This window comes from Alosa alosa, chromosome 21, assembly GCF_017589495.1.
Source record: "Alosa alosa isolate M-15738 ecotype Scorff River chromosome 21, AALO_Geno_1.1, whole genome shotgun sequence".
NCBI lineage: Eukaryota > Metazoa > Chordata > Actinopteri > Clupeiformes > Clupeidae > Alosa > Alosa alosa.
The window spans coordinates 8,917,587-8,932,853 of NC_063209.1; the positions used below are offsets into that span (position 1 = coordinate 8,917,587).

The window sequence follows — 15,267 nt, forward strand, 5'->3', positions numbered from 1 at the left end:
CTTTCAACAAGGTAAACAAAAACAATGCTTGAACGTTCTATTTGGGCCCCAATCTACTTCCTCTGCATTAAGATAACATATGGAATGTTAAAAAGGAAGTCTTTGGGGCCAACTATGATGCTGATAATGGAACTCTCTTGAAAGGGTCTATAGACCCTTTCAACAAGGTAAACAAAAACAATGCTTGAACATTCTATTTGGGCCCCAATCTACTTCCTCTGCATTAAGATAACATATGGAATGTTAAAAAGGAAGTCTTGTGGGGCCAACTATGATGCTGATAATGGAACTCTCTTGAAAGGGTCTATAGGAGCAATTGTCAGTATGGAGCCTGAAGAGATGTAGGCACAGGATATGCAGTACACTAAACTAAAAGCTTTCTGTATACAGTGTGCAGTGCAGAGCATCCCCAGAGAGGAAAAAACGCCAGTACCATTCTAACTGTGGCTAATTAGCCATGACCAACCGAATGGCTTTATCACACATCTGATGTGTGGAACCATATGGTGGACTGGAGGCTAAGCGATGCATTACCGATGCTGCATGCGTTGTGCACATCAATATACAGTATGTACTCTATGCGGCAGGCCTAGCCAGCTATTTATTGCCATTTGTAGGCAGGCCTCAGCATTGATACTGTGTGTGCTGCAAGCATCAGGCCTAAGTGGAGGGAGTGTATTTAAGCTGCGTGCTGTTGCAGATGTGTGAGTCAGTGGGTCCTCTGGGCTCCTCCGACTGTACTGGGCTCCTGACACCGTGACCCGGCACGCACTGAGCCGTACTTCATCCTCAGCGCATTTTTCATTCCACTCCAGGAATCTCTTTTTTTTTTTTTTTTTTTTTTTCCCCTGTTTTTTTTTTTTCTTTTCAGTGTGCTTGATCACTGTATCAGTTGTTTTCTCCTGTCTTCCCTGTGGCATTCTCATATAACCCCGAGCTCTGGTGCCTCCGGTGCGTTTGCTAAGGGCTGCACAGATGCTGCGCTGGACTCTTCCTAGAGGGGGGGGGTTTGGGGAAGGAAAAGAAAGTGTTGGATTTAGGGAAAGAGAAATGGAGAGGGAGGCAGTGGAAAGAGATAGTGTAAGAATGAGAGGAGGGGTGGGGGGTAAGAATCAAGAGAAAGAGAGAGTGGGCGGGTGAGCGAGAGATAGAGGGAGAGAGAGAGAGAGAGAGAGAGAAGGGATGAAAAGAGAGGTTGTGGTGGTGGAGCTGGGGCTGGCTGATAGGGCCTGAGGGAGGGAAAGGGGATCCTTATGGTCGGGGCTCAGCTACAGAGCGCCTCTCGCTAAGATGGAGAGTCGGGCCGCGTGTGGAGAGCAGGGGCCACGGACCTCCAGATGACCCCCATTAGCCCCACACACACACACACACACACACAGCCAATACCCCCTTTACACACACACACACACACACACACACACACACACACACACAGCCTGTACCCCCTTCCACACACACACACATACACACCCTGATGGGCCTGGAGGATATGTAGCTTCTGCAGTGAGAGGTTTGTCTGTTGTCGCAGGACGTAAGAGGGCCCTGGTGCTTGCAAGAGAGGGAACGCTTATCAGAGAGACACGTTTGCGTACACTCTCAATCTCTCTCTCTCTCTCTCTTTCTTTCTTTCTTTCTTTCTTTTTTTTTTCTTTCTTTCTTTCTTTCTTTCTTTCTTTCTCTCTCTCTCTCTCTTTCTTTCTTTCTTTCTTTCTTTCTTTCTTTCTTTCTTTCTTTCTCTCTCTCTCTCTCTCTCTCTCTCTCTCTCTCCATACCTCTATCACACACACACACACACACACATAGACACACACTCGGTGGAACCCCTGACCGGGCGAAGTGTGTCCCGTGGCGAGTGGGAGGGTTGTGGTGGACTGTAGTGTTTGGATGGCAAGCGGGGTTGTGTGTGTGTGGGTGGAGGGCTAGGCGGAAGGGAGGGTGTGTGCATGTGTGGCTCAGTGTTGACGGACGCGTCTCAGTCTGTCAAACAGCCTTTTAGCATGATGAATGAACCGCGGGCTAAGAGGCGAAGGCACACGCGGGAAAAGCGCTCGGGGCCCCGCTGTTCGAAACGTCGCACGTCAGCCCCCCCCCCCCGCCCCACTCTCGCTCCGAGGCCTGCTTACACAACGCTATTTGGAAAAACACCCCTGGAATTCACACTAACACGCACAAGCGGACCAGAACTCCAACTGCCATAGCGATCTGAGACTTTCTCTCTCTCTCTCTCTCTCTCTCTCTCTCTCTCTCTCTCTCTCTCTTTCTCTTTCTCTTTCTCTCTCTCTCTCTCTCTCTCTCTCTCTCTTTTTCCCTTTCTCTCCATCTTTTTTCTCTCACTGTTAACTGCTTGGCTGTGAAGATGGGGCCCACAAGGCCATCCACCTCACTATTAAGACCTAAAAGAGGAAAAGACCGTATTTCAGTGAAGAATGTTGCACACGGTCCAAAATGTTTCTGCTTGTGTGATTAAAAGCTTTATTGACCTTGTGTAGGGTATTCATACTGTAACTTATCCCTAAAAGAGTTTGATCCAGTTTGCTCTTCATAAAGAAACTGCTGAATTGTCAGATTGTAATGGAGTACTAAGAAATCTGTCAACGTTTTGAGCTTGACCACCCGTGGGAATTTAGGTCAGCTAGCCACAGGTTGGTTTCTTTTTAATAGGTGATCAAATGCAGGGTTAATTTTCACACAGAATGAAATGCATGAGGGACAAGAAAAGAAGTGATTCATCTTCCAAGGAAAACAAAGAATGATTAAAAGCACACCTCTTCTCTCCCCCTTTCCGTGTTAACCCAAGCGTAGTGTCGACGCGGACACGTGCAGCATGCGTGACTATACACTGCGCCTGTCTACGCTTTGCTAAGGGAAGCTCATCGGTTAAAGTCTAAACTTGAGGAACCTCGGTGACATTTGTGAGGCCGTGGAGAACGACTCGAGCAGACACAATGAAAAGTCGAGCGCACACTTCCTCTCTTGCCTTTGAGGTGGAGAAAAAGAACAGCAGATGGAAGAATAGAGTTAACTATGGAAGCATTCCGATGCATGTGTGGCTATAGAATTTGTGAGTGCACAAGTGTATGTGTTTGTGTGTGTATGTGGTGGATTGCGTTCTTTTCTTAATGTATTTCGGGTGTTTAGAATGAGCTCTCTCTCCTACTTGAGACCAGACCACCTTCAAGGGCCTGAATCCCATCATTTTCATCAGTGAGATAACGCCATTCCACCCAGTCTTAGTTAATAGCTGCCTGAAGACGCCTGGTCTCTATGTGGTCTCACGGATGTATGCACTAATGCACGTCCACAACGCAATCTTAATGCAAACACTGTTGAGTCCCTGTGCCTGGTGTTCCTGCCGTAGCCATAACACGACTGCTTTAGAAGGCGACGCTTTGGTACAGAGGCAAATAGATACAAGTGGGTGCGGTGCTAAATGGGTGCTCCGCTCTGATGTCTGCTCTGTTTAATCTTCTCGTTGATTACTGACCGGGACATTGTGTTGCTTTCAACATTTTATTTTGCACTTGAAAGCACATGGAGGAGTGGTGCTTATAGTTAAACACACTTGGTGTGCTGTTTCTCTGTCTCTATTTCTTTCATGCAGGCACATGCGTGTCACACACACACACACACACACACACACACACACACACACACACACACATACATACGTTAGTTTATGGTCCCCTTCAGGGATGACCACGCTCCTATGGAGAAATCTTCACAGCTGTGCTCCTATGTGGCTCTTCACTCATTCACTTTCCATCATTTCTCTCTCTCTCTCTTTCTCTCTCTCTCTGTCTCTCTCTCTCTTTCTATCTATTTATCTATCTATATATCTATCTATATATCTATCTCTTCCCTTCCTTCAATTTGTATCTCTCTCTTTCTCATGTTCTATTGCACAGTCACTCTATCTCTTTCTTTCTCTATCTCTCTCTTTTCCCTCCATCTCTCTCCCTCTCCCTCTCCCACTCTCCCCTGTATGAAACCTGAGTCTCCTCTGTCCAAATATTTCCTTTGAGCTTGGGTTTCAGAGCTTTGTTATGCCAGGAGAGGGTTGCTGAGTCCCCAAGGTGCAATCTTGCTGCCCCAAGGCATCTGTTCTGCACCCCCTTCACCTTCCCTGTTGCCCACCCCCCCCCCCCCCCACCCCCTACTACCTCACCACCCCCCACCCTGGGGGCCTCTCACAGCTATTGGCTGACGGTGGCTAGTGAAGAAGACCGTCTGCTGAAGCCGTTAGGTATAACGCTATCGCCTGGACTACAGCGGGGGCCCCTTCGGTTTAGTGGTACGAACCCATCGTGGTCTTGTAACCGGCGGTGTTCACTTTCACACATGTGGACACCGTCACCTTTCCCTCCAGCCGTCCCGCTGACTAGCGCTCGTTACTCTCCGAGGCGCTTCAGTCCCTTTTGATGTGCGTCCGTGTCAGTGGCTAAGTGTAGAGTTGCTAAGGCCTTATGATTTACAAGTGCTTACTGTAGTATCTCTTCATCTAGATTCTGAGCCTCCCCTCTGGTGTGTAAACACGCCCTGTGAAACAGCACCTCTTGTACATCAGCTCGTAGCAACACAAGGCACAACATGGCCGACAACCTCTGCACAGGAGGCTATGATAACATTACACCCTTAATGTTTTTTCTTAGAGCAGCTTTCTTAACCTTTTCCGTTATTCCCTAATGTGAACTACTGTAAGATGAAACATGGCAAACCAACCACTTAGGCACCAGTGGCGTTTCCGGAAGACGTGTGCCCACTGGAAGCAGGAACTCAACCTCTTGCACACTGGAAAAAAAACTGGGAGCCCCATCGAGTTCCTCCTCTTCCCCACATCTGTGTCAAGTGGTCCTCTGAGAAGGCCGATCATCACTCAAGCACAGGTTCAAACCCCAGTAGCGTGTCAAAGGTCACACCACGGAATCCTCCAGGGTGACCCCAAAAGCTAGGCTCCCACGGTCACTTCCAGCAGTACAGTAGAGGCCGAGGCCGTAGACGTCAGTCGTTACCGTAGACGTACTGTAGCCGCGTTGTGTCCAGGTGCTGCCTCCTGCCCTCACAGGAGAAGCCTGCCGCTGCTGCTGCCTTCCTGTTTTCCCAGGATTCTTTTCTCTCTCCTTCGCTCTCTCTCTCTCTCTCTGTCTCTCTCGACTGGGAGTCATGTGACTCTTTTTATGGGAAATCAAATGGAGTGCAACACTCTCCCAAACCAAATACAGCCCCATGCCCACACACACACACACCACTACTCCCTCTGCAGCGACAGGCAAAACTCAACACAAACTGCTCAGTTCCTGCTGAAAGAATAATTGTCTCCATTAAAAAAGGCAAAACCAACAGGAAAATGGTCGAGCCGAGTGTCTTTATAAGAAAAAAAGGGAAAAAAATAGGCTTAAATAACAAGTCAGTATTCATTAAAATCTTCCATGTTTAATCAGCTAATAGTGAGACATTTACCCGACCTTCCCTAGTCTGAACAGAATTGACATTCCTTGAAAATGGGCCCTTCAACCCAGATGAACGTGCCTGGATACCAAAGAACGAAGAAAAAATCTGCAGCTATGCAAGAAAGCAAAAGTAAAGGGAAAGGAAAATGAAAGCTCGCAAAGCACCGAAGTAGCCATTCCTGGCCTGTCCTGCCCAGTCCTCCCAGTCAGGAGCATGAGAAGGTCTCCTTACTCAACCCAACCATCAAGCCAGGGTTCAAGGCAGCTGTTGCTGTTTTAATGAGGCGTGGCATATGTATGTTTTTGATGCATTTCTGCCTTGTTTCCCGGCCTGATGGTAATGGTATTAATAATAATCTGTTGGGGGAGCAGGCCCAGAGGCGTGACCAGATGTAAAGGGCTGGCGTCACTCAGGATGGGCCGGACAGCTGCCTGGGTTCCACTTTATTTTTCCAACTCGGCGAATAGACTCGCTTTGTTCAAGGAAGGGGACAGTTTGCTGTGTGTTCGCTTTAGTAGTGTTTCAACACTGCCCTTAAGAATTCTGATTTTTGATTTAAAAAAACAAAAAAACAAATGTTATTACTTAACTGGATCTATACACGAATTACTAAGCTTACATTGCTAACCTATGTTTAACATGCCAGTCTAGACTAAAAGAAAACATCAATGAAAATATCTATTGAAAAAGTTTTTTTGTTTTCCTATGACTAAGCTTAATCTATGTATGGGAATCTGGCCGAATATGACTTATTTAAGTATTTAAGTATTTTCAGAAATACTTGTTTTTGGTGTTTGTGTTTGGGATGTTATCATCTCTTATTGTTTGTTGTTTATTGGTGTCTTATTGTTTCCCAGGACACCAGAGAAACGCTGAGCCATCACTGTGGCTTGCTGGGAGATGCGCTGCACAAAGAGAACGACTTCGCCCTAATCATCGACGGCAAGACTCTCAAGTACGCCCTCACCTTTGGAGCGCGCCAGTACTTCCTGGACCTGGCACTGTCCTGCAAGGCTGTCATATGCTGCAGGTGAGGCCGCCGTTGCCACAGAAACTGCACACGCCATTGCACCAAACAACAACATGCAACTGTTCCGCTAGTCAAATGAATTGAACTGTTTTGCTAGTCGAATGTTTGTTTTTCCATCCAGTTACTGTCTAAAAGCCATGCCTTTGAGATTAGTGTAACTAAATATAGGCCTGTGCAGTTTTACTGAATGAATATAAAGCAATCAAGAGGCTTCCTTAGAGAGTCGTGACCTGGGGGGTGTGGGGTTGGGGGTGGATATATGCAGGAAAAGAGGTGGAAGCAAATTAAGACTTTGTGGAATAATGCTGGGGGCTGGCGGCCCATTACAGGGAACCACAGGCTGAATATTTTCAGAGCAAATTGGCCCCGCTGTAGGTCAGAGTCCTGACGATAAACACGGCAGCCTCTACGTGATGGAGTGTTAATGAGGGCTGTGCCTAACTGCAGAGGTTAGACACACACACACACAGAGCTGTGCCTATCTGCAGTCTTTACACACACACACACACAAGACCAGATCCTCTTGCTGTGTGATGGGGTCATTGCTGTGAGGGAGGTATTCAGGCATTGAGGTGCCCAGACAGAGGAGAGCAGACGCAGCGCTGCCTAAACTCAGGGGCGTGTCTGCGGAAACGGCAGCAGGCTGGCTGCAGGTGCCACTGCAGGGCCACAGAGCAGTGCATGACTTCAGACTGTCTGGCTTCTCTCACGGCATTCACATACACACACATGTGTATGCACACACACACACACACACACACACACATATATATATATACACATGCGCGCATGCACACACACACGTGTGCACACATACACATACACACACACACACACACAGGCACACACACACATATACACACACACACACGCACACACACACACACACACACACACACACACACACACACACACACACACACACACACACACACACACATACACACACACAAAGAGAGAGGCTGCCATCAGATGTGAGCCAGGCCTGCACACAGTGCTGGAGATGAATAGGCTACGAGCTGACTCACGAAGAGCCCTTTCTTTTTCCCACCCTGAGAGAAAAAAGAGAATGAAAGGAATGATAGAGGAAGAAAAGTAAAAAAAAAGGGTAGGTGGAGACCACTAGGCTGTCTGTTTTCAGTAGACCAGGCATGTATGTACAGTATGTGGGTGCAGCGCTGTCTCTTCCCTGCAGGTTAGGGGGTGGGGGGGGGGGAGGGTTAAAGGATGGTTATGGGGATGGTCAGAGGCAGCAGGAGTGGGGTATGGGGGACTGCGATCTCTCAGCAGGATGGAGCAGATCTGTCTGGTCATCACAAGTAGTAGTTTGACCCCGTGCCTGTGGGGGCTGGCCCGTCACAGAGGAATCAGAGCGCTGAGATCACCAGCCGGAGAGACACATGATGACAGAGAGGATAAAGAAAGGAAAGAGAGAGAGACAGAGAGACTGAAAGGAAGAGAGAAGAAGAGCGAGAGAATGAGAGGTAAAGAGAAAGGAAGTGACTGTCGGCTGGTATTAGGTGTAAGAAAAATGGCTCCAAATCCTCTGATGTACAGTCGGTGTTTTGAGTTGAATCCTGCTTCCTGTCTTTGCTGAAATCACGCCATTCTTCTGGCACAGGGGGGCAGGTAGGGGCCAGGGGCTTTAAACCTCTATAAAACATAGGGGTGGGGGCACGGGGGGCACTTTGGTTCTCTTTCAATTTCATGCACATTTAAGGGCATGTTGAGAAATTCATAGCCAAGTTAAACTCTTGTGCCGTTCATGACTGTTTCATACAACTACTGTACAGGATTTATGGCTTTGGCCTGAATTCCTTTTAGGACCATACAGTATAACTGGATGATAAACAATAAAACAATTTATGGTAAATCGCAAATAATGCAACATGTTGAGTATGGTTGACCTCATGTTCATATTGACTGACATATCTTTGACATCACTTGCATTCATAAGAGTTGACTACCATTACCATTCACTACTACCATTTCTTGAGGGCCAGTTACCTCTTGTGATCTCCCATGTCTCTCTGTCTCTCTGTCTCTCTGTCTCTCTGTCTCTCTGTCTGTCTGTCTGTCTGTCTGTCTGTCTGTGGTGCAGGGTGTCTCCACTGCAGAAGTCGGAGGTGGTGGAGATGGTGAAGAAGCAGGTGCGCGTGATCACGCTGGCCATCGGGGATGGCGCCAACGATGTGGGCATGATCCAGACCGCCCACGTGGGCGTGGGCATCTCGGGCAACGAGGGCCTGCAGGCCGCCAACTCCTCAGACTACTCCATCGCACAGGTGAGCCAGGACGGGGTCAGGGCAGGGCAGGGAGGGCAGAGGTCAAGGTTCAGAGGTCGGGCAGGCTCACCAGGTGAACAGCATTTGTCTTAAGGGACATCACAGGGATCTTAGGTTACCTTATCCAGGACAAATCCATTGCAGTTCGACTCAGGGCAATGGACTATTGTCCCTCTCCCTCTCTCTCTCCCTCTGTCCCTCTCTCTCTCCCTCCCCTTCTCCTTCCCCCTACCAATAAGTAATTGAGTGAACCCGATCCTTTCCCATTTATGTAAACTTAATTTAAAAAGGCCACGTTTTGTAATCCCCAGTCTTTGTCACAGGTGTCATAGTTGAGATGCTACTCAAGGCGATGTTATTGTGCTTGTAACTGAAGTCGAGCATCCTCTCCATGCATGGAGGTGTAGATGGTGGGGGTGATTGATTCCTGCTCTGCACCCAACTGTGTCTCCTTTACCTTTTATGTGTGTGTGTGTGTGTGGGTGCGTGCATGTGCGTGTTTTCTGTTTCTGGCACACCGGTACACACTTGACTGGTACATTGAGAGCTACAGGCTGTGCTCATTCTCTTCGCCATGTTGCATCAGATTTCGCTCAAAAGGATCCTGTCTTGCCTTAAGTGCCCCTGCAGCTAGTGTGATATTTAAGAAGTGAACCAGGGGAAGGAGGGGTAAAGGATTGCATGGGCGCTCTTGTTTTTTTCCATCTCCCTTTTTTCTTTTTTCCTCTCCTCTCTCATCCCTCTATCATTAATCAGACGTGAAGTGTGCGGGTCGCACCGCGATCAAATTAACGTTACATTACACCCCGGCCCGACAGGAACGAGGAAGCGGCGTCCGCGCGCCAGTAACGAGAGCAGGGCCGGTCAATTCATCCGGCCGCCAAAGAAAAATACCTCTTTAGCATCCCCATGAAAGACACATTATTTAAAAATTACATTTTAATCAGGCTTCAAAGGCGCTTTCCACTTTCTCTCCCTCCTTAACAGGGTGACTGACTTACAAAGCACACATTTCTGCCTGTCGTTCAGACCTTCAGAGTTTTTGAAGCCGGGGTCTTTTGGGGAAGGTGGTCAGGGTGGTGTGTGTGTGTGTGTTGGGGGTGGGGTGTGCGTGGCAGGCTCTGAGTGATGGGGCTGCAGCTCCATGCGGCGCTTCCCAGAAACTCAGCAGAATGAGAGTAGGGATCGGACCAGCCCGCACACCCCCTGACTCCCCACCTCCTCCTGCACACCCCCCCTGCACACCCACCTCCTCCCTGCACACCCCACTCCTCCCTGCACACCCCACTCCACCACTGCTCCCCTGCTCCACTGCTGCTTGTCTGTCAGCAGCTCTGCTCCCCTGAGCTCCAGGGGTCAGGCCCAGAGACAGCGGCTCCTGAAACCCTCCTCCTCCTCCTCCTCCTCTTCACTCGATCCTCATGGCCATCGCACACACACACACACACACACACAAACACACAAACACATGCACGCACACACACAAACTCCTATCCTGCTTCCTATCCTGCTTGTGCGCTCAGACACCATATACAAACACACACACACACACACACACACACACACACATACACACATACACAGATTGAGTGCATATAAAGAGGCACACACACATACCTGTGCACGTATGTATGCACATCCTTAAATACAGACACAAATAAATACATGGGCATACTTGGGCATACACACTGTCACTCTCTCACACACACACACACACACACACACACACACACACACACACACACACACACACACACACACACACACAGACACCTTTCCTGCCCCTGACCGGGTGTAACTGACCCTGTGTTTACCTTAAGGCATGTAAAGCATGTTTACCCCAGCTTGACATCTGTGTTGTTCTAAGAAAGTCGCACCAAGTTCCCCTGTCCATCAATCACAGCAGAAGGACTACCGCCCGAGTGCCCTCATAGCAACAGCCTCCATAGCCACCACAGCTCTGCGGTAACATGCTTGTGTGTTCTGTTTATGGTTGCCAAGGGAGACTTCTCTCCTCTGCTGTTCATTGACGTTCCATGATGCACCTGCATTGGGATGTTAGGGCAGATCGCATTGTGTAAGACAAAGTAAGATTTCCCATACATGTATATCCCCCATGAGTGTACTCCCGTCCCTACCAACTCCCCCTGTTCCACTGAGAGATCCTTTCTCTTCCTCTCCCCCTTTCAGCAAACCCCCAGTAAGCTCAAGGTCGGTTAAAAGTATTGCAAAAAAATCACCCCACAGAATGTGCCAAGAATGTGTCCAGTCAGCTCAACATTGCCTAGTCCTCCTCTGCAGTCCCCCGTCCGATACCAGCTTCCTTCCGTCAAAATGCTGATTAGATTGTTCCCTAGTTTTAATCCAACAGTCAGAGCTTCCCCAAGGTCCATTTTGTGGGTTTGTGTATCAGTGTTTGTTGTGGATGCTGCGATTGTTGATCGGAGCTCCGAGCTCCCTGTGTGTTTCCTGTTCGCTCTGTCCCATCAGGCTTATCTGTGTCTTTCCTCACCTTTCTCCCCCTGCAGTTCAAGTACTTGAAGAACCTCCTGCTTGTCCACGGGGCCTGGAACTACAATCGAGTGGCCAAGTGCATCCTCTACTGCTTCTACAAGAACATCGTCCTCTACATCATTGAGGTGAGTGGACTTCACACAGTTTCAGACACTCTCCGTTAGTGTGGGTCTGGGTGAGAGTCGACTCTACTGCACATCGTTGAGGTGAATCACGTTGGCACAGGCACTCCGCTCTCTGTATGTGTTATCTGGGGTCTATTCCAAATGGAGAGTTTAGTCACACTAACTGTTTTCAGACACGTCTCCTGCACTATATGTAGATCTTTGTCAAACGGATGTCTGACCCTTCGGGTGATTCAGATATAATGCTTACATGCGGACATTGTGTGTGAATGACACCGACGCACATGAACAGAATCTCCGCGTGGCTGAACACGCACATGAACAGAATCTCTGCACGTTCTTGTTGTCCGAAATACTAGGAGGGAAGTAGTGTAAGAGCCGCCTAAGTTCGGAGTTCCAAATATCGAGATATGTTGTTCAGATATGCGGTTGCGGACTTACATCTATGTCTGAGAGCAGCTATTGACTCTGTCCAGGTATGTACAGTATGTCTACAAATATGTAGACTTATAATGGACTATTATGGTGTGATGAAATACTTTTATGTACGTTTGTGACACCGTAATGAAGTACCTAGTGATCGTGCTACAAATCAATTTCCCCGTGCAGAGAAATAAAGCTATCTGTCTAAACCTGTGTAAGTTAACTCAGGCCTCCTAATTAAAGAGCCCTATGACTTCATTCCCTCAGCGAAAAACAAAACCATCAGGCATTTGTATAGACGCTATTGTAGTTCTGTATAGGTCTTAATTAGCCAATCATACGTTGATGCTCCAAAAACCGTGACGAATGCTCTCTCCGGAAACCACGCGGAGAAGCTGCCCAAGCACTCCAGACCCCCGGCCCGGCAGCCCATCCATCACCGACGGCATTTGACAGAAGCCAGGAGGTGCGCCGATAGCGGCATCAGAGGTCCGAAAAAGAGCCGGCCCTGACAAGAGAAAGAAGCCTAGCTATCAGCACTGGCCTTATCTGCCGCGTTGCGGCAGGACGTTTTGATCTTGCGGCCGGCTCGGCCGCACTTGGCCGAGGGAAGTTGACATGTCAGGAATGATCTCTGCTTTTTTTTTTTCTCTGGGGGCATTTAAAAAGGGGTCAGATGCCAACTCATCAGATTTGCTGAGATTTGTAGCCCACCTCCTAGAATTGAACTTAAACTCCATTTTTTACGATCTTGCTCTACAGCAGTCTTGCAGCAGCTGCCTGTGTAAACATAATGAACTGGGAGCTGGCGTACCAGAGAGTTCTGAAATTTCCTCCGCGTGTGTGTTATTTCACACACTCCAAACGACTGACTCCAAACTCCCGCTATGCTCTGCTTGTTCATCATTTTGAGAGATATGGCAGACGTCTGTCATCAGGACTCCTAAATCAGTCCAGTCAGAGACATAGAGACTGAAGGCAACCAGATGACTTTTTCTTTCTCATCTAGGACATTGGGAAGAAATTTATGGACATTGTGTATAAAGATGGGTGGCAAGTACACACACACACACACACACACACATACGGATACAAAAACTCGGCTCTCCTCCATCCCAGCCACTTTGTAGTAAGACATCACGTTCTTCTCTGCCCTTTGTGGTTTGAGTGACAGTAATGCCTGTCAGAGGTGGGGGAGGGTTCGGGACTGAAGGGTTTGGGAGCCGACAAAGCATCATCTAGATGTCATGAGAACGTCACGGGTATCAGAGTGGGGTGACTCACTGTTTGCTAGTCAGAGGGCTCGCCTTCGGACCATAAAGCAGTGCAACTCCACCAGAAATATGAACCCCCACCCCCCACCTCTTGAAAATTCATCTTCTTTTTTGTATGGGTGCCACTTGACCTGTGAACTGCCCCCCCCATCTCACACATGGTCCTCTCTCATGTCTGCCCCTTTTTTTATAAATATGTTGCAGTAAATCACCTTAAAGGCTCTCCGACTCCAGTCTCCAGGCTGCCCCAGACTAGGAAAGCAAAAGGCTGAGAGTGAATGATGACTTTTCAGATGACAAGGCTTGTTTGGGTTGTAATGCTGTATTGTGTTGGCTTGGGTTGTGGGGGGTGAAAGAAGGTCTTTTTTTTTGCTGGTTATTTCATCTCACACAGACCGTCTTCTGAGCATTGATGTGGGAGCGCAAGCACCGAAACCTCCACCACAGCAGCGTATCGGGTCCGTATGACAACATTCAGAAAGTCCTTCATCTTAAGCTTTGGTTTTAGATGTCAGCACTTTTTTTTTTTTTTTGGATGGCTGGTCTGGTGGAGAAAGGAGTGTCACTTGTAGCATTATGTAGGAATTCCTCCGAATCGTACATGAATATCCTGGGGAATGATTTCTATGGGGAAATTCCTTCAGTCTATCATAAGCATGAACCATAAAGCACCATGAATCAGTGTTGGAGGTGATGGCAGCAGGATTGATTGAACGTCTTTAGACAATCGGTGCTGTGCAGCTGCTGCAGGTTTTTTAGTTTTCTCCCAGGTTAGCCTTCTTTCTTCCTTTGGCGGCACAGGCTTGGGAGCTGAAGCTTATAGCTTTTCCTTTTTATTTTTTTCCTGCCTTGGCCCAACCTGTAGTGTTAGGTCTCTCTCTCCTGTCCCCTTTCTCCCTTCTCACAAAAGGAAGCAAGATGCTACAGCTGCTGCTGTTCCTTCACTTTGATATGCCAGTGAGTATTACTTGCGTCTTTCTCTCTCTCTCTCTCTCTCTCTCTCTCTCTCTCTCTCTCTGTCTCTCTGTCTCTCTGTCTCTCACTCTCTTGCCTGAAGCCCTCTCGCAGTGGCAGGAACATTCAGCGAATCTGATGCCAAAGCGAAGACTTTTTTTTTTTTTTTGTTCCTTCCCGAAGCAGGCTACGGTGCTCTGTGAAAGGCGATCTCTTCCCAAACACACCTTTTGTTACCAGGGGGGAAAAAGTGGCCCCTCCCCTCAAGCTGCCTGGAGGGATTTGAAGCACATAATAGGACGTGGGCCTTGCTGTTTCCCCAGCTAGTGCTGTATCCAACACCTCCATTTTGTGAACGGTCTGACATCCGAGATGCTTGTTTCCCAAGGGAAAGCTAAAAGTTACATTTGTTGCACTAATAGGTTTACCTCAGTTTGTGCGTGTTGGGGGAGTTTGGTTGCTTTTTTACCACCTCACAGAGGTTTCAGTCCCACACAAGAAATGTGGCCTATTCAATAGAATTGTTTTCAACCATTGCTTGGCCAAAGCTTTGTGTAAGTAGTTTCTTTGACTATTTTTGAAAGGAAAATGGTCCTGTGTCCAAAGGTCGTGTATAAGCAATTGCAATAACTTAACTGCCAACATATATTGTGATATGTGACCCTGCAAGGCGAAACCAGTCGTCTTGCGCACAGTGCTATTTTGAGAAAATCCACGATAAACAAACGTCGAATTTCACGTTTTTGCACAATTCAACAGTATACAGTCTACACTTTCATATTGTGAACAAATTTCATGGATAAACATACGTTTTGACTGTTAAACCCTGACTTTATTTAGGTGAAGATTAAACACATTAGCAGTCATCCATTTGTCCACGCCGCTATAAGGTTTTACGGTAGAGCTAATGTAGCCTACTCATTAGGCTATTCGTTACTCAATGTGTAAGCTCTATATCGTTCTTGGCAGATGTAACCGAATATGAATGTGAAAGACTTGCCTTTCAGGGCACGAACGGTCAAAAGCAGGAACTTTTAGAAATATCCTGGCGTCATTTTACGGACCAGGAGAAGTTTTCCATTGACGAAGCAGTAGAACTTCTTCTCCCCTTACTTCCCCTGAAATACATTAATTATATTCTATAGTGACACCTTATGACCGTCTCTGGTATTAACTAGGGGGCAGAAAAAGACACTCACTCGGTTGATAACACT

General features: G+C 47.8%; 1 protein-coding gene across 1 annotated transcript in view; it reads left to right on the top strand.

Moving 5' to 3' along the window:
* The window catches only part of atp8a1 (ATPase phospholipid transporting 8A1), a 140,421-nt gene that overhangs the window by 86,377 nt on the left and 38,777 nt on the right, over nucleotides 1–15,267 (top strand). Inside the window, 3 exon segments of the mRNA XM_048231901.1 lie at nucleotides 6,306–6,478; nucleotides 8,580–8,763; nucleotides 11,292–11,402. Coding sequence (XP_048087858.1) covers nucleotides 6,306–6,478; nucleotides 8,580–8,763; nucleotides 11,292–11,402 — 468 coding nt within the window.